This window comes from Salvelinus namaycush, chromosome 5, assembly GCF_016432855.1.
Source record: "Salvelinus namaycush isolate Seneca chromosome 5, SaNama_1.0, whole genome shotgun sequence".
NCBI classification, from domain to species: Eukaryota; Metazoa; Chordata; class Actinopteri; order Salmoniformes; family Salmonidae; genus Salvelinus; species Salvelinus namaycush.
The window spans coordinates 72,355,873-72,380,547 of record NC_052311.1 but is presented as its reverse complement, the minus strand read 5'-3'; the positions used below and the strand labels follow the sequence as shown (position 1 = coordinate 72,380,547).

The 24,675-nt window shown below is 42.9% G+C and overlaps 2 protein-coding genes and 1 pseudogene across 3 annotated transcripts; all 3 read right to left on the bottom strand.

Annotated features, from left to right (window-relative positions):
- Window positions 1-383: 383 nt before the first annotated feature.
- On the bottom strand, window positions 384-8,568 carry LOC120047791 (protein S100-A16-like). Of its 2 annotated transcripts, none has more exons than XM_038993341.1 (3): window positions 8,386-8,568; window positions 1,990-2,114; window positions 384-1,046 (listed from the first exon to the last, which is right to left on the bottom strand). In XM_038993341.1, exons 2-3 carry the CDS (start codon window positions 2,107-2,109, stop codon window positions 891-893), a joined length of 276 nt encoding a protein of 91 aa, XP_038849269.1. In that variant the 5' UTR covers window positions 2,110-2,114; window positions 8,386-8,568; the 3' UTR covers window positions 384-890. The 2 variants fall into 2 exon arrangements, with proteins under 2 accessions (XP_038849269.1, XP_038849268.1); XM_038993340.1 differs by having other exon boundaries at window positions 1,990-2,111.
- Window positions 8,569-11,474: 2,906 nt separating this feature from the next.
- On the bottom strand, window positions 11,475-12,420 carry LOC120047789 (protein S100-A11-like). The gene is made up of 2 exons (XM_038993339.1): window positions 12,173-12,420; window positions 11,475-11,609 (listed from the first exon to the last, which is right to left on the bottom strand). Exons 1-2 carry the CDS (start codon window positions 12,299-12,301, stop codon window positions 11,475-11,477), a joined length of 264 nt encoding a protein of 87 aa, XP_038849267.1. The 5' UTR covers window positions 12,302-12,420.
- Window positions 12,421-14,897: 2,477 nt separating this feature from the next.
- LOC120047342 lies at window positions 14,898-23,927 on the bottom strand (annotated as a pseudogene).
- Between the last annotated feature and the right edge of the window lie 748 nt (window positions 23,928-24,675).

The following is a 24,675-nucleotide window of genomic DNA, read 5'->3' as shown; positions in this document are numbered from 1 at the left end:
CGCTGGTGGCCACGGAGTGTGACACCACTATATTTAGAAGGGGCCGCTGGTGGCCGCGGAGTGTGACACCCCTATATTTAGAAGGGGCCGCTGGTGGCCGCGGAGTGTGACACCCCTATATTTAGAAGGGTCCGCTGGTGGCCGCGGAGTGTGACACCCCTATATTTAGAAGGGGCCACTGGTGGCCGCGGAGTGTGACACCACTATATTTAGAAGGGGCCGCTGGTGGCCACGGAGTGTGACACCACTATATTTAGAAGGGGCCACTGGTGGCCATGGAAGCAGGTATCAGCGTGTTGGTTCTATAAGGTGTGTCTTCATCATGACACAGGGCCACCTAGAGAATTCATTTAGAGATCACGTTAGAGCAGTGAAAGAAGACATGACTTTAAAACATTGCCATGGCATTTATTTCAACATGATAACAAACCATTTACTGTAGAAGTGTTGATTTAGAGTAGTTATACTAAAACATGCCAACTGTTAAACTTAATGTAAAAAATGCCTTAAAGTATTTATAAAACCAGTAACATTGTTAGAACTGAGATGAAGATTGGTAGTGTATTGTAAGCATATAGAATATTTTGAGATGAAGTTAAGTCTGATTATGTAGTGATATACAGCCAAGGGAGATTGACAGTCCATGACAGGTCTATGAGCCTCTATAGGTACATGGGGCCTTATGGCAGTGTTCTTCAATTCTGGCCCTGTGGTCACACACACTGTAATCAATCCCATCAAAGCCTTCACGAGTTTCATCTGGTGTGTCAGTGCTGGTATGGAACTAAAGCCTGCACACCCTGTGGGTCACTAGGACCAGGATTGAAGAACCCTGCCTTATAGACTGCATAAGACATCTTATAGAGTGTCTATGAAGCCATATGTAGTTCCTATGAGGCAGGTGTGTTGGCTGCAGTCCTCTGCTCGCTGAGGGTGTTTGCCACGTAGCCGATCAGAGTCATGTATTCCTGGAAGCTGACCTTCCCATCTTTGTTTTCGTCCAAACCCTTACGCATCTCCTTCACTGCAGAGGAACTGTCTGTTCCCTATGAGGTGAGAGGGGGAGAGATGAAGAGAGTGGGGGTACAGAGAGAAAGAGTCTATCATTAAAGATTACTTCCCCAATAACACCTGGTGCTGATATGCATTATGACTAGAGTTGAGGCTCGGGTTTAACCGGGCCGCGGACACGAACCTAGGGTCGTGGTTGAGGCTCGGGTTTAACCGGGCCGCGGACACGAACCTAGGGTCGTTGTTGCGGCTCGGGTTTAACCGGGAAGCGAACACGGACCTAGGGTCGTTGTTGCGGCTCGGGTTTAACCGGGAAGCGAACCTAGGGTCGTGGTTGAGGCTCGGGTTTAACCTGGACACGAACCTAGGGTCGTGGTTGAGGCTCGGGTTTAACCTGGACGCGGACACGAACCTAGGGTCGTGGGTTGAGGCTCGGGTTTAACCTGGACGCGGACACGAACCTAGGGTCGTGGGTTGAGGCTCGGGTTTAACCTGGACACGAACCTAGGGTCGTGGTTGAGGCTCGGGTTTAACCTGGACATGAACCTAGGGTCGTGGATGAGGCTCGGGTTTAACCGGGACATGGACACGAACCTAGGGTCGTGGATGAGGCTCGGGTTTAACCAGGACGCGGACACGAAACTAGGGTCGTGGATGAGGCTCAGGTTTAACCGGGACTTGGACACGAACCTAGGGTCGTGGGTTGAGGCTCGGGTTTAACCGGGACTTGGACACGAACCTAGGGTCGTGGGTTGAGGCTCGGGTTTAACCAGGACACGGACACGAACCTAGGGTCGTGGGTTGAGGCTCGGGTTTAACCTGGACACGAACCTAGGGTCAAGGTTGAGGCTCGGGTTTAACCGGGACGCGGACACGAACCTAGGGTCAGGGTTGTGGTTGAGGCTCGCGTTTAACCGGGACGTGGACAAAAACCTAGGGTTAGGGTTGAGTAGTAATACAAGGATAGGTGGAACTTACAGTCATGATGTTGCCGAGCTGTTTATTGACGAGGCCCTGGAAGTCCTTATCTCCGAGACTGTCCTTCCCTTTGGCAGACTTCAGATACACTCCTACCACTGTCTGGATGGCCGACTCCATAGCTACTGGGAGAGAGGAGAGGATGGGGGGTGCAGAAAAATCCAAAGTTTAGACAATTGAATGCAGCAACTGTTTCACTGGAACTAGATGGAACTGTTAAGACAAGGTACACTCTTAGAAAAAAGGGTTCTTAAAGAATTCGTCGGCTGTCCCCACATAGAAAACTCTGTGAAAAGGGTCCTGCATGGAACGCAAAAGGGTTCTACCTGGAACCAAATGGTTTCGAACTGGAACAAAAAAGGGTTATTCAATGGGGACAGCTGAAGAACCCTTTTAGGTTCTAGATAGTACCTTTTTATCTAAGAGTGTAGAAAGAGGACATCAGAATAAAAGAAAGAATGAAAGAGGGATGGAGGAAGATAAGGAGAGCCCGGTGAGGTAAACTAAGGAAAGGATGGAGCGAGAGAGAGGGAGGGACAGGAGGAGTCTGAGGTAAACAATGGGAGCTGTGATGTCTGATGGAGAGGGATACCTGATCACCATAAGCCAGCAGAAGGCCATGGGTTCACATTACTACAGCTAAGACCTGTCTTGTCTGTTACTCGCTCTCTCTCATATTATAATATATATATATATATAGTATCGGCTTTTTTTGGTCCTCCAATAATCGGTATCGGCGGTGAAAAATCATAATCGGTTGACCTCATATATATATATATATATATATATAGAGAGAGAGAGAGTAACAGACAAGACAGGTCTTAGCTGTAGTAATATATATATATATATATATATATGAGGTCGACCGATTATGATTTTTCACCGCCGATACCGATTATTGGAGGACCAAAAAAAGCCGATACCGATTAATCGGCTGATTAAAAAAATTTTTTTTGTCATAATGACAATTACAACAATACTGAATGAACACTTAAACTTAATATAATACATCAATAAAATCAATTTAGCCTCAAATAAATAATGAAACATGTTCAATTTGGTTTAAATAATGCAAAAACAAAGTGTTGGAGAAGAAAGTAAAAGTGCAATATGTGCCATGTAAGAAAGCTAACGTTTAAGTTCCTTGCTCAGAACATGAGAACATATGAAAGCTGGTGGTTCCTTTTAACATGAGTCTTCAATATTCCCAGGTAAGACGTTTTAGGTTGTAGTTATTATAGGAATATTTCTCTATATGATTTGTATTTCATATACCTTTGACTATTGGATGTTCTTATAGGCACTTTAGTATTGCCAGTGTAACAGTATAGCTTCCGTCCCTCTCCTCGCTGTGCTCGAACCAAGAACACATCGACAACAGCCACCCTCGAAGCATCGTTACCCAACGCTCCACAAAAGCTGCGGCCCATGCAGAGCAAGGGGAACAACTACTCCAAGTCTCAGAGCGAGTGACGTTTGAAACGCTATTAGCGCGCACCCCGCTAACTAGCTAGCCATTTCACATCGGTTACACCAGCCTAATCTCGGGAGTTGATAGGCTTGAAGTCATAAACAGCGCAATGCTTGAAGCATTGCAAAGTGCTGCTGGCAAAACGCACGAAAGTGCTGTTTGAATGAATGCTTACGAGCCTGCTGGTGCCTACTACCGCTCAGTCAGCCTGCTCTATCAAATCATAAACTTAATTATAACATAACACACAGAAATACAAACCGTGGGTCATTAATATGGTCGAATCCGGAAACTATCATCTCGAAAACAAAACGTTTATTCTTTTAGTGAAATACGGAACCGTTCCGTATTTTATCTAATGGGTGGCATCCATAAGTCTAAATATTCCTGTTACATTGCACAACCTTCAATGTTGTCATAATTACGTAAAATTCTGGCAAATTAGTTTGCAACGAGCCAAGCGGCCCAAACTGTTGCATATACCCTGACTCTGCGTGCAATGAACGCAAGAGAAGTGACAATTTCACCTGGTTAATATTGCCTGCTAACCTGGATTTATTTTAACTAAATATGCAGGTTTAAAAATATATACTGCTGTGTATTGATTTTAAGAAAGGCATTGATGTTTATGGTTAGGTACAGTCGTGCAACGATTGTGCTTTTTTTGCAAACGCGCTTTAGTTAAATCATCCCCCGTTTGGCGAAGTTAGCTGTCTTTGTTAGGAAGAAATAGTCTTCACACAGATCGCAACGAGCCAGGCGGCCCAAACTGCTGCATATACCCTGACTCTGTTGCAAGAGAAGTGACACAATTTCCCTAGTTAAAAGAAGTTCATGTTAGCAGGCAATATTAACTAAATATGTAGGTTTAAAAATATATACTTGTGTATTGATTTTAAGAAAGGCATTGATGTTTATGGTTAGGTACACGTTGGAGCAACGACAGTCCTTTTTCACGAATGCGCACTGCATCGCTTATATGCAACGCAGGACACGCTAGATAAACTAGTTATATCATCACCCATGTGTAGTTAACTAGTGTTTATGATTGATTGATTTAAACTTATCTTATAAAAATCATGCTAGCTAGCAACTTACCTTGGCTTCTTACTGCATTCGCGTAACAGGCGTGGAGTGCAATGTAAGACAGGTGGTTAGGGTGTTGGACTAGTTAACCGTAAGGTTGCAAGATTGAATCCCCGAGCTGACAAGGTAAAAATCTGTCGTTCTGCTCCTGAACAAGGCAGTTAACCCACTGTTCCTAGGCCGTCATTGAAAATAAGAATGTGTTCTTAACTGACTTGCCTAGTTATAAAAAATATTTAAAAAAAAGTTTATTTAATTCGGCCAAATCGGTGTCCAAAATACCGATTTCCAATTGTTCTGAAAACTTGAAATCGGCCCTAATTAATCGGTTGACCTCTAATATAGATATATATCGCTACCCTACCCCCTCTACAGTATCTCTAACCCTTTCTCTTTTAACATTAGGGTGATACCTGAGGGTAGGTCGGGTGATGTCCTGAGGGTAGGTCGGGTGATGTCCTGATGAGGGTAACCCTAGAGCCCCAACCCACAAATAAATCTCCCATCTGACACTGTCACACACACACCAAAATGCATGCGCATTCCCACAAACACACACACCTGTCCCCTGGGCCTAGGCCAATTAGGACTGCTCTTACATTAGCCTAATTAGTGGGTGAGCGAGAGCAGAACACACCCATGGTCTGATGCCAGGTGTAGGATTCTGTTTCATATCCCCCCTTGATGCCACACACTATCCTGTTTGAGTTCCGCTGTAACAAACACATTAGCCAACCAGACCCACACCGCTGGACATCTGTCATCATCTTCATCCCTCTCATCACTATTTCACCAGCCTGCGGGTGTCCCGAGCAAGAGACACCTTCTATGCACATCGCCCATAATTAGGACACGCTGTGTGTGGTCCTCTGTAGCTCAGTTGGTAAAGCATGGTGCCAGTAACGCCAGGGTAGTGGGTTTGTATGCACGCATGACTAAGTCGCTTTGGACAAAAGAGTCTGCTAAATGGAATATTATTATTATATCAGGGATGGGCACCTGGACCCCTTTGTAGGCCCGCGGATCAATTTCCACACATTTTCAGGACCTCAGTCAGGGTCTCAACTTAATGTTGAGAGTTACAATAGTAGAATAGACAGGGTGACATTTCTAAATGTGGTTGTGCATCAACAGTTTCTCTTGTTATGTCAGTCACTCAATTAGCCATGTCAGCTAAACATGTTATATTGGTAAACGAGTCTAGCGGCCAGCTATGGTCAAATTACCGACCGGGACCCCCATGTATAATCAGATTAAATGAATATTAAAAACAGCAAACATTGGTCTCATTTGCCATGAGACCAATGTTTGCTGTTTTTAATATTCATTTAATCTGATGATACATGGGAATCGCAGGAAATTCACGCAGAATTTTGTTTAGGGCCCCCAAAAGGCTAGGGCCGGCTCTGACTGCATGTGTGGGTATGGATGTGGGTACGCAGACCCGCAAGCTACTGTGGCACCCCACCCCCATCAGTTGCCCATCCTTGTTATATATTGTGTGTGTGTGTGTGTGTGTGTGTGTGTGTGTGTGTGTGTGTGTGTGTGTGTGTGTTTGAGCCCTAGATCAGAGTGATTGATGAGCAGATCGATCCATGAGTATCTTGTTAGACCCAAACAGAGGATGTAATGAGACTAACTGGTGTGAAACCAAGCTGCCCGGGCTGCACCAGAATACAGAACAGAACCCTGGACAGGACTCGGTCAGCGGGAGGGAGGAGAGGAGATGAGAAGTTAAGAGACAACAGAGTTCAGTAGGTGACACTAGTTTGGTGTTTTATGTTTGAAGCAATGACTTGGGAAAACCAGGTCAGCGCTGGCTTTTTTCAAATTGAACCTTTAACTAGGCAAGTCAGTTAAGAACAAAATTCTTATTTACAATGACGGCCTACCCCGGCCAAACCCGGACGACGCTGGGCCAATTGTGCGCCGCCCTAAGGGGCTCCGAATCACAGCCGGATGTGATACAGCCTGGATTTGAACCAGGGACTGTAGTGACGCCTCTTGCACTGAGATGCAGTGCCTTAGTCCGCTGCGCCACTCGGGAGACAGACATGTTTGATGTTTAATAAACCTCACTATGAATTTACTTTCACATCCAACTTGTGTAATAAAAGTTAGGAGTTACTTTCAACTAGTCAACGTTATTTAGGTAGTCTACACAAATGAGTATGGAAGCTGAATAATGTTTATATGTGTTGACATAACACAGCTTATTTCCATAGCTAAGCAGGGTACAATAGAGGTATGTATCTAGATGGTAGACTTGATCTGACTGAAGTGAATTTCCTCCTGTATTCCACTAGGAGACAATGTTCAGGCAGGAGTTGTAGAACTGTGGCGTCACTATTTCGATGTACCTCTATATTTAGGTTAATGCCATGACGTTGAAACAATGACGTAAAATATGTCTAACCAAATATGAAACTCAGCGTAATTTCATCCATATTGAATGATAAAATGATTCTTTATGTTTTTAAGGGGAATTTAAGGATTTCAACTTATACATAGTTCTGATTATTATGTTGAAATTAGACTGATGCACTGTAACAACCTTTTCGTCAGGTTAAGTCAATGTATTTAAGTTGAAGTTTTACCCACATTTCAATGTTTCCCATGCTAGTTGAAACGAGATGAAAACAGTACTGGTTGACCATGTTGATTCACGTCACAATACGCTAGCAAATAAATGTTGAGACAACGTTAATTCAACCAGTGTATGCCGAGTGGGTTGTGTGTCTATAAAGCATTGTGGGTTATACCTGGCTTGACCTGGGATGGTATGGCTTGCAATGTGATCATCAACCTGAAAATGTACATATTTTTCTCCTTTCCTAACACATTTAGGGGATAGATACATGTGGCAGCCTGAATATGGCAGAGAACTTGCTTCAGTCTAATTAGGATAATCATATTCAGAAGGCTTTGGGTGGGTCACAGCAAAGTTTGAGAACCACTACTACAGGCCTAACTACATAAACGGGCAGACTTTCACACAATAGCTTATTTAGAGCCAAGTCTACTCACTCTCTCCATGCCTATTAACTGTGTGAAGCTCGGTTCAGTGGACTCGTTTCACCTGCATGAGCTTTGATTATTTCGATGGCCAACCAGAATCAATCAGCGGGGATGTGGTGTGTTCAATAACTTACAAGGTGTGACTGGCTCACTTCCGCAACCATACCTGTATGGTGCTGTCAACGCCGTTTTCCACAAACCATTTCTCCCCGCGCTATTCAATACACCTTGGGTTGCCATTCGACTCGCGCTACCAGCGTCTTACCGTTCGTTAATAATTCAGGGTGAAAAGACTAGAGAGCGAGCTGTCCTAGCTGCTGTTACACAGGGCCACGGTCGGTGTTGAGGTTGTAGACAGACTCGAACGAATGTCATTGTCCACAAGCTTGTAACTACAACAACTACCGAACCGTTCACTCTTCGACTCGTGCATAATTTGAGACTGTGGGTAGCCTACCCACCGTGGTTTTGCGACCCCCCCCCCCGCCTTTAGCCGAACTAATACGGTCGATTTGTAGAGTGGTCCCGAGGTAAGACTGACAGGGGAAATAAATAAATAAAAGACGCGCTCTCTGGTTTGTCCTGAATTGTAAAGGGGTTGAGGATTGGGTTACAGACAAGGAGAAGCCGATCCCTGTACTATCATGCTAGGTGGGTTTAGGACAATAGATCCGCTCGCAAACTATACATTATTAATGTTCGAACGGAGGAACATTTTCTGGGAGGCCCATTTGGATCCATCAACGCAATGGCCTGCTTGAGTCAACGGAACTTCAGACAAACAAGCTAGGCTACATACTTCAGTTACTTTATCTACTCACCGTTAGATTGTGAATGAGAAAAAACAAATGTGCTCGATGTCAATTATCTTGTCCAGGCTCACAGTCTCTCATGCACTCTTCTCAAGGCTCAAACTTGATCAACTAGTTGCACTCAAAAGAATCTCTTCCGTGATAGAATTTTTCTTCACTAAACTTTTTTGTATTGTGTCACAGAAGGGCGTGTGCCTGGGAAAGCGGGGCGTATGGATGGGAAAGAGCAAGGGAGATAGGAAATAGACGAAGGGGGAAGGGCTGCCAACAGATTCATTTTATTGCGTTAATAACTACTCTTTACGATATGAAACGTTGATTTGAACCTTCTGATCAACTAGTGGGTCAGGCGGCGCCCCACTGTCTGTTTCATACCGCGTGATTTCTGATGATTTTCTCGATTATATCGACTGATTGGTTCTGAATGGGGTGTTAACTACTCTATAGTTTGCCAGTTATTTTATTTTCATGTTTACAATAGATGGTTTATTGTGGACTATAGCCTATAGTTTGATTCTAAAAACATAATGCAATGTTGTATTTAGAAAAAAAGTAACAATTTGTAGCCTTAATATGATACTTAGGTATGCTATTATGAACCCTCCACAAAACATAAGTTACTTAAAATTACTTTACACAGATTAATGTTAGGGATGGCTCAAATATTTTAGCCACCACATTGCATCAGCACCTTGAGTGAGCAAGTATAAACAGGCAATAAGGTGTGTGTGTCTGTGCATGGTAGTAGACCGAGTCATATTTCCACCACACCCTTAAAGTCAACATCAGTTTGAGTTTATTCAACCACATTGCTCAGAAACACAAACCATAATGTATAATTATTCACAAAGCAAGGAGAAACTTAGTCATGTAGACCTCACAGACAGATACATTAAGAACATATTCACAGCCATGTTTTTAGCCTGTTGGTTATTTACACGTAGGCTACATTCTTCCATGGCATGTATTCATGGATGCCAAGGGAAGCCAGGCTTCCCCAAGAAATGTAAAAAAAAAAGAAACAGATAAAAGAATATCTTTTGTCTCTGTGTTTGATACGTTTTTTTCCTTCAATTCACAAGAGGTTGAATGGATCTCACCGAGCACAATTTAAGAATGATGGAGGCCACTGTGTTCCTGTGTTCAATGCTGCATAAATGTTTTGGTACCCTTCCCCAGATCTGTGCCTCAACCCAATTCTGTCTTGGAGCTCTACGGACAATTCCTATACGACCTCATGGCTTGGTTTTTGCTCTGACATGCACTGTAAACTGTGGGACCATATATAGACAGGTGTGTGCCTTTCCAAATCATGTCCAATCAATTGAATTTACCACACGTGGACTCCAATCAAGTTGTAGAAACATCTCAAGAATGATCACTGGAAACAGGATGCACTTGAACTCAATTATTGAGTCTCATAGCAAAGGGTCTGAATACTTACGCAAATAAGGTATTTCAGTTTTTTATTTGTAATACATTTGCAAAAATGTCTAAACCTGTTTTTGCTTTGTCATTATGCAATATTGTGTGTAGATTGATGAGGAACATGTGTTATTTAACCCATTTTAGAATAAGGCTGTAACGTAAAAAATGTTGGAAAATGTCAAGGGGTCTGAATACTTTCAGAATCCACTGTGATTCTATGTTCTGGCCAATGATTATAATGGTGATTCTGATCCAACCATAAAGTCATACATTGTGCCTCTGGCCTGAGGATGGAAGATCAATGTAGCTAGATGTAGTAGGCTAATATTAACAAGCTGGCTAATCGTTGCCCATGAAGGGAAGTTAGGCTAGCGAGCAAGCATTTTAGCCAGCCTATAGGACAACAACAACTAAAAGCGTGTACTGTATGACAAAGTCATAGACTGTTTCGGCAACATGAAAGAGAGGAGGATGGCATTGGTGTGTCTACAAGTAGGGTGAGTCAACATGTTTTTTTTCTACTTACGCACGCACACACACACAGATTAAGTTGATTAGACTAAATTGTTTTTGGAATCTTTTAGTTGTCACTGTATTAGACTAAGCAGAGGTGAGTTGATGATGTTGAAATGGTGCTGGAATAGTGGAGGCAGCTCCTGTTTTCTTTGTGACTTGCGGTAACTCTCCAGTGTTCTAAATCAATAGTTGTATAGTAGTCCAAAAATGTTGAAAACATGAACTTGCTTGACCATGCTGTAGGTTATGTTACTGTACATGCAATATGCTTTGTGGACTTCACTGGGCAGAGGTTGCTATCCGAAAAAGAAAAAAAAATGGTTGAATTTATTCTGTCACTGTGTCTTCTTATTGTCTCGGCCTTTAGGCCTATACATCACGGTGTCAAGGCATATGAACTAACAGGTTATAGAGCAAACAAAGGTTGTAATATGGCTTTTATTTTTCTGTCTTGGCTTCCCCATTGATTTGACCAACTCACTGCTACTGATTCTCCATAGTCTGGGAGCCAGATATTCTGCTTTAGCCAACTCCTTCCCTGCTGTCATACCAAACATGTTTAGTCATAGCAATCATCATTGGCTGAAGCAGTAAGACTGCAAGACTGACATCCAGGCTATGTCCACAATTCTTTACTCCTGCCTAGTGCCTATACACTTAACAATGGTGTTTTTCTCTTTCCGTCCTACAGCCTCCTGTTCATTTGGCAAGAGGTACAACCTCCTGGAAAACACTAGCAGTCTCATTCACAACAGGGCCAGAATAAATTCTGCTTACATTCTCAATTTACACAGACAATGCAGACACAGTCTGATGCCATCACTGCTCTGTGTGTGTGTGTGTGTATGCAGTATTAGTTTTAGTCTGGCTAGTTTGGCGAGACATAATTATACTTTCAAAACAAGGAGGGAATTCTGGCTGTGACAGAAAGGGAGAGAGAGGAGAGAGAAAGAGAGGGAGAGAGTGAGTAAGGTCAGGTAGTCATAGATACTATAGTTGTATGATTCATCCACGTTTTTATTTTGCTGGACCAATCCTCCATAGCTTTAGCAAACACTTGACAATTTAGAAACACAACATGGGGATAACCATACCATTAGAATAAGTTATCATTGTAATTATATGGTAGTAACAGAACAAGACATGGAGACATCCTATTGGATAAAGCCGCCGTGTTGATTTGCTAGTCGTCCAATCAGCTGCCAGAACTCCAGGAAGGTGAGCTCTCCGTCGTTGTTCTCGTCAATTGAGTCCATGAGTCGGTCGATGACAGCTGGGTCACCAGCGTTCTACAGGGGGTCAATAAGGGCCGTCAGAATCACTAATTAAGAGGCTTCCTTTCCTCTTCTCCTCAGATTCAGAACCACACTGACTGATCTGATTATACTTGTCAGAAAAGCCATGTGACGAGAAGAAACCTTTCTACCATCTGAGGTCATCAGAAGGGAACAAGGAAATTAAGCTATTTGCTGGGTGTCACTATTTGGCCATTCTAGAAAGGATGGCGGAACAGCACTTTACAAGCACAAATGCAAATGTCTATTTTAGCATGGCCATACTGATATACCACAGGAGGCAGAGGTTGGAAGGACAAGAGGCATCTGTGCTGTCTATGTCCCCATCTAGAGGAAATGAAGTGGACCACAAGCTGATGTTGTGGCTCACCAACCCCGCTCCTGGAGAGCTAAAGGGTGGACGCTTTTGTTACAGCCCAGCACTAATCATCAAGCTGAATCAGTTGTATTATAGCTGGATTGGAATAAAAGCCTGCACACCAGGGCAGGGGATGGTGATCACTGGTTATTATAGTATTACTCAAACGTTAACCACAGTATAATTAACATGTAATTACCTTAACGAAGTTGGGGAGTTGTGTTTTGACCAGGCTCTGGAACTCATCTCTGCTCAGTGTGTCTGAGGATCCATCACTTCCAGCAAACGCCTTGAACTGGGACACGAGTACATCAATGGCTGACTCCATCACTGACAGAGAAACAGGAAGAAAGCATGGAGAATAGGTTGTGTTCTAATGGGACTAAACAGAATACAAGTCAGACTCAGGGGAGAGGTTATTGAACTGAAAAATCATATAAATACGTAGATAAAATACTACAGACCAAGTCAGGTCAAATACAGCATTGAGGAAAAACAGCAAGTGTTACAGAGGAGGAGAGAAAGAGATGGGAGGACAGGAGAACGAAACATTAAACAGAGAGGGAGATAGAATATGTATATTCAACTTATAGAGAAATATGGAGGTAGATTAGAATGATTAACTCACCTGGACACTGCTGCCGGTGGCTGAGGTGGTGAGTGTGTTGAGGTGGTATGTGTGAAGGTAAGCTTTTCTCTCTCTCTTTCTTGCTCTTATACTCACCTCCTCTTCATAAAATCAAGCCCCCCCTCATCTCTTGTAAATGTTTCTCATGTCATGGCGTCCATTCCGTCCACTTCAAGGTTAAGGTGTCTGTAATAGTGTAAGCTAAATGACCCCCACACTGACCACTGGTTTCTTTCCATGACGTGATTATTGGATTTATACAACCCTGAACAGCACTCACCTTCAGACAGGAAACCACACGTGTTCATTTAACCATTTATTATTAAAGATTACAATACGTTAGTCTAGGCGTTAGGCTCTGCTCCTTCGGGGTAGCTCACTGCTAGAGCATCCATAATATTAAGCTAATATTAATTACAGCCAGAGAGCAAGGTGTGCTATACCAATCACCCTGCAGGAATGAAATGCAGAACCTAACAGGTGGAGGCTGTGGTGGCTGGTGGGTAAGCAGAAAACAGACATGTTACAGCAATAGTACTGTACGTCACCAAGAACACCAGCGCATAGCTTGTGTGTGGCAGCCATCATGGAAGTGTGTGCAGAACCTGGTGGACTAAATATACCACCATATTAACGTAGAGTGAGGATCTCATTGATGCAATATCAGCTGATGCAACACTCAGGTTTCCTGTCTGGCTGCCATATGAATGTAAAAAGTCGCTATGCTTATGCTAAAACCTCTCAGAACAGCTCTTCTGGTTTACTTCGCTTTGGGCGGGACAAATCAACTTCATCATCAGCAGAAATGAGGGATTGTGTATTGCATTTTTCGCCCTTTGGCTTGCATTTAGAATATTCTATTGATATGAGTCTGTCTTGATTCAAATCTAACATCAGTGTTATAAAGTCAGATGTACTGTGAGTGTAGTTACGTGAGTCTCTCATTCTGACCAGAGTCAAAGGGAAGCAAATTATTCCCACCCTCTGGCATGAGTGGCATCTCCTCTCCTAGTCAAACAATATCTGACATTAACCTCACAACTTATGAGACAGAGAGGAGTCTGAATCCAACTCCACTGAGTGAGGGGTTTAATGTGACATCATGCACGTATACATTCATGCTCACACACTCACAGGAAATGCACAGTTTAATTCCATTGCAGTTGAATGTCAGTTTAATAATTGAGCAAACAGAGCGATGAGGATATAACTACAAAAACATTTGTCCAACACTACTCTGTTATCTTTTGTATTTGTCCAACACTACTCTGTTATCTTTTGTATTTGTCCAACACTACTCTGTTATCTTTTGTATTTGTCCAACACTACTCTGTTATCTTTTGTATTTGTCCAACACTACTCTATTATCTTTTGTATTTGTCCAACACTACTCTATTATCTTTTGTATTTGTCCAACACTACTCTATTATCTTTTGTATTTGAAAGTGAAACACACACAGGGCTTTGTCTGAAGGTTTAGACTATTCCAAATCTTAAAAAGACACGTCCCCCATTTATTCATGCAAAGCTGTAGAAATGCATCATCAGCATGATTAGTCAGCAGCTATCACACAGACCAGAATGGCTTATTAACCCTCATCTCTCAGCCTGTAGCAATGGATGTCTCGTGATGACAAGACACACTGTCCTTCTGCTGCAGAGGGTTAGAACGAACAGGCCCTGGTACTTACTGAGGAGAGGGCAGGTAGACAGCATACACCACTTTCAAACACACACACAGACAAGGACTCTTGCAAGCATGCACACACATACACATTTTAGTCAGTATAGCTGAGACAGCAGCTATACTATGTGGGTCTCTGCTTTATATGGGAGGAGTGTTGCACTATAAAGCTACTGTAAAATCACACTGCATCAATGAGTTACAGAGTGCAGCATGTATTAAAACAAATGGTCATATACTGGAAACAATATCTAACCAATTGAAATGTGTTGTTTCCATGGGAGAATGTTTAACATATTAATGTTGTCTTTGTGTTCAAATACACACAGCACAGATCCAAGAACAGTTAATTGAACAATCAGTGAATGAAAGAAAGGAGACGAAGGAAAGGTAGCCTAGCGTTTAAGAGCATTGGGCCAGTAACCAAAAGGTTACTGGTTCGAATCCCAGAGCCGACTAAGTGAAACATATGCCGACGTGCTCTTGAGCAAGGCACTTAACCCCCCACTTTCGCTCTGGATAAGAGCGTCTGATAAATGGAAGGCAAAGAAATCAACGTCAAAATATTATGCAAAAAAAAAGTCCAGAAAGGAGTCCCTTGACGTCACCCTTATCTGAGATCAGTAGCTAACACTATCTCTCTAAACGTAGAATGTAGAACATCGCGGGGAACATGCAGATGACTTCAGGATGCTTCCGGAGGATCATGCTGCAAAATGAACGTAGAATGAAAGGACATTTGAAAACACATACAGTATGGTATATACTGTAACAGTACTAGGGTCAGGTTGACCTTCTGTGTAACTGAGTTACAAAGTTACTCATTACAGTGGAGTGGTTACACTTCAGATAGAAATAGATTACTTTCAGGAGAACAGCAGGACAAATGGTGCAATGTCTGATCTGACCCCTTCTCTCACCAGTTCGTCTGCGTCTCTCTCTACGATCTTTCGTCGTAAACGCTCCCAGAACGTTACCCTCTCGTCCTCACCCTGGGGCCAGTCCAGGTAGGTCCAGGTTCTGGCCAGCTTAGCCAGCCTGCAACACAAACACCCAGTACATCATATCACTACTGTTCATATCACTACTGTTCATAATTTCTGTTCATATCACTACTGTTCATAATTTCTGTTCATATCACTACTGTTCATATAATTTCTGTTCATATCACTACTGTTCATATCATTTCTGTTCATATCATTTCTGTTCATATCGTTTCTGTTCATATCGTTACTGTTCATATCGTTACTGTTCATATCGTTACTGTTCATATCGTTACTGTTCATATCGTTACTGTTCATATCGTTACTGTTCATATCGTTACTGTTCATATCATTTCTGTCCATATCGTTACCATTCATATCGTTACTGTTCATATCATTACTGTTCATATAATTACTGTTCATATCGTTACTGTTCATATCGTTACTGTTCATATCGTTACTGTTCATATCATTACTGTTCATATCACTACTGTTCATATCATTACTGTTCATATCATTACTGTTCATATACAATGTATTCCATTCTAAGTTCAGTCCATTCAGGAGATGAGTTGGTGTGTGTTACCTGTGGAAGGCGGACAGCTCGAAGGGGGAGATGTGTTCTAGGAAGATGAGGATGAGTCTGTGGCTGTGCTCAGACAACAGGCGGTGTGTAGCCACTCATCTCCAGGCCACACCAGTCACTCCTCAGGTAGCGTCTGGTCAACACACCGTCCTCCTGCTGCAGTAGATGTTCTCATCGATGTTATCCACGATGCCCTTCCCTACCTGGGACAGGACAGGACACAACAGGCTGGGTGCTGTTTATCAATCTAATCTAATGTATTTGTGGTTGTACCATTATAGCACCATATTCTCCATTCTCACACTTGCATGTCGAAGCACGCGCGCACACACACACACCTCAAAGCCTCGGTGGTGCAGACACAGTCGTAGTCCCCCCTCCTCCTCTAGCATCGGGGCCATCTCTCCCAGTACCCACGCCTCGTCACGACACAAACGCATCATACCTCACCTCCTCCCCCTCTATCAGCTCCTCCCACTGTCCCCCCATTCTCCTCTTCCTCCTCCTCCACCACCTCTTCCCCACACGTCGCTCCACCCATCCTCTCAGACGAAAGAATAGAACGACACAGGGCCAGCGGAGGAAGCGGTATCCTAGCGCCAGGCACAGTAGGGTGCCACACAGCGGCCGTTGTGGAGACGTAGGACAGGAAGTCGTCTTTGGTCTGGCAGAGGCGCTCCATGGTGGACAGGAAGTTGAGTCGCTGGTAGTGCCAGATGCACTGCTGTCGCTGCAGGAGCACCACCTGAATCCATAACCAATCAATCATTAATCATCTGTAATTAATATACTGTATCAACCCTAGTCAACACCACCTCTTAAAGTCAATTATCAAAAATCTATAAATTGTCTGTTGTTGAAAGATTCTAATCAATATAATTTGTTGTTCACAGCACCCGTTAAAGACCAGAAATCAAACATAAATACATGATCCCTAGTAAAAAACTGTTACCTGTTATTGATCAACAATAATCTATATGTTATCAGCAGATCAGAGCTTTAGTTGCACCTGACTTGTTCTACCTGTGTTTTACGAGAGTCGTCGGCCCAGTCCAGAAGCTAGCCGTTGGAACAGTCACAGCGGAAGTCAACCGGGTCAAAGACCAGCGTGGAGAGAGACAGCAGGGGAATGAAGACCCCCTCCAACAGGATCAGAGGGCTCTCACTGTACAGCCTCAACACACATAGAGACACCAGGTCTGTAAACATGGAATGGAGGGAGGGAGGGAGGGAGGGAGGGAGGGAGGGAGGGAGGGAGGGAGGGAAAGAAATAGGGAGGAAAAGGGAGAGGGGGTGAAAGAAAGAGGAGAGAAAGAGAGAGATACAGTAATGACAATGTGAGGGAGGGAGAGAAAGACAGAGGGAGATAGAGATACAGTAATGAGAAAGAGAGAGATCTGAAGTCAAATTTTTATTGTTTGCTGATGATCTGGTGCTTCTGTCACCAACCAAGGAGGGCCTACAGCAGCACCTAGATATTCTGCACAGATTCTGTCAGACCTGGGCCCGGACAGTAAATCTCAGTAAGACAAAAACAATGGTGTTCCAAAAAAGGTCAGTTGCCAGAACCACAAAAACAAATTCAAATTAGACGCTGTTGCCCTGGAGCACACAAAAAAACTATACCTACCTCGGCCTAAACATCAGCACCACAGGTAACTTCCACAAAGCTCTGAACGATGTGAGAGACAAGGCAAGAAGCGCCTTCTACGCCATCAAAAGGAATATAAAATTCGACATCCCAATTATGAACTGGCTTTAAAATACTTGAATCAGTTATAGAACCCATTGTCCTTTATAGTTGTGAAGTCTGGGGTCCGCTCACCAACTAAGAATTCACAAAATGGGACAAACACCAAATTGAGACTCTGCATGCAGAATTCTGCAAAAACATTCTCTGTGTACAACGTAAAACATCAAATAATGCATGCAGAGCAGAATTAGGCCGATACCCGCTAATGATCAAAATCCAGAAAAGAGATATTAAATTCCACAATAACCTAAAAGGAAGTGATTCCCAAACCTTCCATAACAAAGCCATCACCTACAGAGAAATTAACCCAGAGAAGAGACCCCTAAGCAAGCTGGTCCTGGGGCGCTGTTCACAAACACAAACAGACCCCACAGAGCACCAGGACAGCAACACAATTAGACCCAACCAAATCATGAGAAAACAAAAATACACTTACTTGATACATTGGAAAGAATTTACCAAAACACTGGAATGCTATTTGGCCCTAAACAGACTGTACACAGTGGCAGAATACCTGACCACTATGACTGAACCAAAATTAAGGAAAGTTTTGACTATGTACAGACTCAGTGAGCATAGCCTTGCTATTGAGAGGTCGCCATAGGCAGACCTGGTTCTCAAGAGGAGACACTGCCCACAGTGTGCCATCACAGCAGCAAGATTTGTGAACTGTTTCCACAAGAAAAGGGGTTGTACAACCAATATTTATGTTTATTTATTTTCCCTTTTGTTCTTTAACTATTTGCACATCGTTATAACACTGTATATAGCCATAATATGAAATGTCTCTATTTCTTTGAAACTTTTGTGAGTGTAATGTTTACTGTTCATTTTTTATTGTTTATTATCTATTTCACTTGCTTTGGCAATGTAAACATATGTTTCCCATGCCAAAAAAGCCCTTTGAATTGAATTGAATTGAGAGCGAGAGCGAGAGATACAGTAATGTGGAAGACAGCATTGGCAGTAACACGTGATGCCATCACTAGAAGGATCTAAGGACTCTCAATGTGAAGGTAGAGACACCAGGGTCATTATCAGTAGGCATGAAACTAAAAGCGGTTGGAAAAACGATCAATCAATGAAGGATTCGATTGATGGACCAATAGCTAGTTAGTACCCTGGTGAGGAAGTTGAGTCGACAGTTGATCAGCACGAGGCTCCTGAGCTCTGTCAGGTTCCTGAAGGTAACACTGGGGTCTGTCAGGTTCCTGAAGGTAACACTGGGGTCTGTCAGGTTCCTGAAGGTAACACTGGGGTCTGTGTGGTTGGTCAGTTTCAATCAATCAATCAAGTTTATTTTATATAGCCCTTCGTACATCAGCTAATATCTCGAAGTGCTGTACAGAAACCCAGCCTAAAACCCCAAACAGCAAGCAATGCAGGTGTAGAAGCACGGTGGCTAGGAAAAACTCCCTAGAAAGGCCAAAACCTAGGAAGAAACCTAGAGAGGAACCAGGCTATGAGGGGTGGCCAGTCCTCTTCTGGCTGTGCCGGGTGGAGATTATAACAGAACTATGCCAAGATGTTCAAAATGTTCATAAGTGACAAGCATGGTCAAATAATAATCATGAATAATTTTCAGTTGGCTTTTCATAGCCGATCATTAAGAGTTGAAAACAGCAAGTTTGAGCCTCTTCAGCTTTCGTAGCTGGTTGATGGTGGTGTAGGGGGTGGCAAACTTCTCAGGGTTGGCTGAGAACTCAAACGACTCCAGGTTGAGGAAGTAGGGGGCCAGGAAAAGGTTGCTGCAGTCAAATGTTGTTCCCTCGCCCACCTATTTTCAGAATATTTGTATTACTAAGATTACAGGAAAATGACTGGTAGCTAGCCAGGTCAGTGTCTGCTGCAGCCAAGTCCTTCAGCACAACGTTGTTGAGGCATGACAATAACATGAATTGGCAGTAGCAGAAACTTATCTGACTATCCAGAAGGCGAGGTCAGTACAGGTGCATCAAAGCAGGGACCGAGAGACTGAAAAACAGCTTCTATCTCAAGGCCATCAGACTGTTAAACAGCCACCACTAACATTTAGTGGCCGCTGCCAACATACTGACTCAACTCCAGCCACTTTAATAATGGGAATTGATGGAAATTTATGTAACAATGTATCACTAGCCACTTTAAACAATGCCACTTAATATAATGTTTACATACCCTCATTACTCATCTCATATGTATATTTATATACTGTACTCTATATCATCTACTGCATCTTGCCATCTTTATGTAATACATGTATCACTAGCCACTTTAAACTATGCCACTTTATGTTTATATACCCTACATTACTCATCTCATATGTATATACTGTACTCTATACCATCTACTGCATCTTGCCTATGCCGTTCTGTACCATCACTCATTCATATATATTTATGTACATATTCTTTATCCCTTTACACTTGTGTGTATAAGGTAGTAGTTGTGGAATTGTTAGGTTAGATTACTTGTTGGTTATTACTGCATTGTCGGAACTAGAAGCACAAGCATTTCGCTACACTCGCATTAACATCTGCTAACCATGTGTATGTGACAAATAACATTTGATTTGATAGCTACCAGTATGATCCATTTTCCTGAACAAGATCTGCTGCTTAGCTATGAAGCAGTGTTCTTCAATCCTGGTCCTGTGGAACCACAGCTTGATATAAGTTGATCAGGTGAACCAACCCACTGGGCACAGACATCATTTGGTTGACTTGTCAACTAATGTGAATTGAACATGAAATCAACAACAAATGTCACCATGTCATTAGATTTAAAGTTTGGTGAAGAAAATACTAAATGTTCTTAGGTTGATGACTTTTTGCAAATCCAATCAGTTTTCCACTTTGATTCATCGTCATTACAGATACATTGTTGTTGCTTGAAATGATGTGGAAAGAACATTGATTCAATTAGTTTTTGCCCAGTGGGAAGTGTGTTAGTACTGGAGGATGGAGCAATAGCATGCACACCTTTACTTCCGCCAGGACCATGGTTGAAGATTACTGCTAGACATCACATTGAGATACAACACAGAGTAACTCCTCATCCTGGCCCACCTTCAGCTCTCGGACCATGGGGAACATGTTGTTGTCACAGTCAGAGGACTGGATCATCTTCCCTCTGAGTTCCAGGACCATGGGGAACTCAGGAGCGGGAACATGGCCTACGGTGAGGTAGGTTCCTGGGCCTGTGTCGATGAGGAGGTGCTGGAGCTTGGTGGGGAAGCCCAGGAACAGCATGTTGAGGTAGAGCTGGTAGATAATGTCTATCTCTCCCAGGCTGAGGTCTTGGAGTCGATGCTGTCTACGGAACACCCCATGAGCGATGCCCCCCGAGATCTTGTTCCCTTCCAGGAGGAGAACCTACAGTCACATCATCAATAATTGATTACCAAAATCTGTTTCCCCTCCAAACATATAGCAGTTACTACATCAACACAAATATCCTGATCTGACCTCTAGAGCAGGCAGGCCCTGAAAGTCGTCTTTTCCCAACAGGGAGATTTTGTTGTGGGTGAGGTCGAGGACGCGGAGGAGCGGCATCCCCTGGAGAGCCCGGTGGGCCAGGGAGGAGATATGGTTCCCACTCAGATCCAAACGCTCCAGCAGGGGCATACAGGAGAACTGAGAATGATCATGACAAACATCATACTCATCGCCATACTGATTTTATATAGCATCATACAAATATCTCAAGTCAAATACATTTGTCAGCAAAGTTATTGTATCTCAGTTAGTTGAGGTATAGACATTAAACAGAAGTGACACAGACTGACCTGATCAGTGGTGATCTCAGTGAGGTGGTTGTCATGGAGAATGAGAGAGGTGAGGTTCCACACCCTCCCTCCCCCTGCAGAGCAGAACGAGGCATTGGTCAGCTTGGTCAGGACCATCATCAGACCCTGTAACTGACCGGTACCAGTCCAGAACCCCAGGTCCATACCAGACAGATCCTCAGAAGTCACAGACAGCTGCCTCAGACCAGGACCACACCTACAGAGTCAGGGTTAGCATATTACAACATTAGCCTGGTTGACAGATCTGTTCCTGTGATCATTTGTTGTTCATAGTCATGGCAATACATTTTCACATTCAAAAGATCAATAGGAGTCCTGTAGCTCAGTAGGTAGAGCATGGCACTAGTAACGGTAGGATAGTGGATTCCATTCCTGGGAACACCCATACGTAAAATGTATGAATGCATGACTGTAAGTCGCTTTCAAATCAAACCATTTAGTCACATGCTGCGATAATAACAGGTGTAGACTTTACAGTGAAATGTTTACACACGAGCCCCTAACCAACAATACAGTAAAAAAAAGAAAAAAAAAGAATAAGAAATTAAAGTAACAAATAATTAAAGACAGCAGTAAAATAACAATAGCGAGACTATATACAGGGGGGTACCGGTACAGAGTCAATGTGCGGGGGCACCGGTTAGTCCAGGTAATTGAGGTAACATGTACATGTAGGTAGGGGTAAAGTGACTATGCATAGATTATAACAGTGTTTAGGGCATTCCTCTAGTATAGAGGTCCTGGATGGCAGGCAGCTTGGCCTCAGTGAGGTACTGGGCCGTACGCACTACCCTCTATAATGCCTTGCGGTTGGAGGCCGAGCAGTTGCCATACCAGGCAGTGATGCAAAAACGCAGGATTTTCTCGCTGGTGCAGGTGTAGAACCTTTTGAGGATCTGAGGACCCATGCCAAATCTTTTCAGTCTCCTGAGGGGGAATAGGTTTTGTTGTGCCCTCTTCACAGCTGTCTTGGTGTGCTTGGACCATGTTAGTTTGTTGGTGATGTGGACTAAAGTGTCTGCTAAATGGCATATATTATTATATATTACAACTGCTTGGTTACCAGTCTGTTTATGCTTGTTATTCTATGATTATATATGACAACTGCTTGGTTACCAGTCTGTTTATGCTTTATCCAAGTCCTTTGAGTCTGATGAGTCAGATCAGAAACCAAGTGTACCTTTGCCAGGTGTGAGCCATCCAAATAGAGGTGCTCCAGGAGGGGAATGTGAGAGGAGTCGTCTGCAGGCAGGGAGAAGGCGGAGTGAAGGATACAAAGAGAACGCACATCAGGAAATACCTCCTCCAGCCCAGACCTGAGATAACGAAAGATAAGATTAGTGATTGATTCTTTATATTATATATACATACAGTACCAGTCTAAAGTTTGAACACACCTACTCATTCAAGGGTTTTTCTATATTTTAACTATTTTCTTCATTGTTGTAATGAATACAATGGGAGACAGAGAGCTGGTTTCAAGCGCAGGGCGCAGCTGGTGTTAATTTGTAAAGGACCACAGGAGGAGGCAGGTAGCTGGGTCCAGGGGCAGGCAGAAGGTCATACACAGGGGGTCCAAAAAGGCAACAGTACAGGCATGGAGAAGGCTAATGACGTAGTGCGGGTGATCAGGCGTACAGTACAGGCAGGGAATAGGCTAAAAGGCGTCGTTAGTGAGGATGGCCAAAACTATGGTACACCGGAGGACTAATACGGAAAACACCAGAGCCCCGAATTGAAAAGTGAATCAAAACAAACAATACCCCACAATGATGGGGTGCAAAGAACTGAACTAAATAGTGTGTGTAAATGACATACAGGTGTGTGAACAGGTGATCAGAGTTCAGGTGATTGGGATCTGGACAGTGAGCTGCGTTCAGGGGATCTACGTGTTTGAGAGTGAGAGTTGGAAACAGACGTTACAATTGTAGAATAATAGTGAAGACATCAAAACTATGAAATAACACATATGGAATCATGTCATAACCAAAAAAGTGTTAAACAAATCAAAATATATTTTATATTTGAGATTCTTCAAAGTAGCCACCCTTTGCCTTGATGACAGATTTGCACACTCTACATACATACATACACACACAGGCTTTTTCAAGACAGGTCTCCCCCTGTGTTTGCCCACAGAGCATATCTGACTACAAACTATAGACTGTATGATGTAATATTGTATAGTGCTTATCTCTGTTCTATTGTCCTGGTTGTATGTAACCTACCTGAGGTCAGTGATCTCTGTTCTATTGTCCTGGTTGTATGTAACCTACCTGAGGTCAGTGATCTCTGTTCTATTGTCCTGGTTGTATGTAACCTACCTGAGGTCAGTGATCTCTGTGCACTCAGCATAGGGTCCCAGGCCAGGCTTAAGGAAACACTGTATGAACCCTCCGATGTCTTTCTGTACATACATATCCTCCTCATAGCAGTCACAGTGACGCCTGATCACCCCCTCTGCTCCGTCACACACACACAAGAGCAGCAGCACACTCACACTGGGCCTCCACACCCAAAACACAAATGTCATTCTTGGTGTTAGACCTAAATGAAACACAGAACATTTATGTTACAGCACACTTTTTATTAGAACTACATGGCATACAGTAATAACATGATCCTTATAACAAACACCTAATTAACAGCTGTTAATATTAGATCAAACAATAATATTAAGGGATTAGATATCCGTGGCTTAAAAACTAATTGTACGCTGATGATTCATGTTTTCTTTTAAAACCACAATTAGAGTCTCTCCACGGCCTCTTAGAGGATCTAGATACTTTTGCTATCCTCTCTGGATTAAAACCAAATTATGATAAATGTACCATATTACGTATTGGATCACTAAAAAAATGCACATTTTACATTACCATGTAGTTGACCAATTAAATGGTCTGACGGAGATGTGGACATACTCGGTATACAAATCCCAAAAGAAAGAAATGATCTCACTCCAATAAATTTGTATAGAAAGTTAGCAAAAATAGATAAGATCTTGCTACCATGGAAAGGAAAATACCTGTATATTGTGGAAAAATCACCCTGATTAACTCTTTAGTCATATCACAGTTTACCTATTTGCTTATGGTTTTGCCTACACCTACTGACCTGCTTTTTAAATTATATGAACAAAAAATATTCAATTTTATTTGGAACGGCAAGAAAGATAAAATTAAAAGGGCCTAGAAATGATTAAATATTAAAGCATTAGACCTCTCACTAAAGGCATCAGTCATACAAAAGTTATACTTAGATCCAAACTGGTTCTCTAGTAA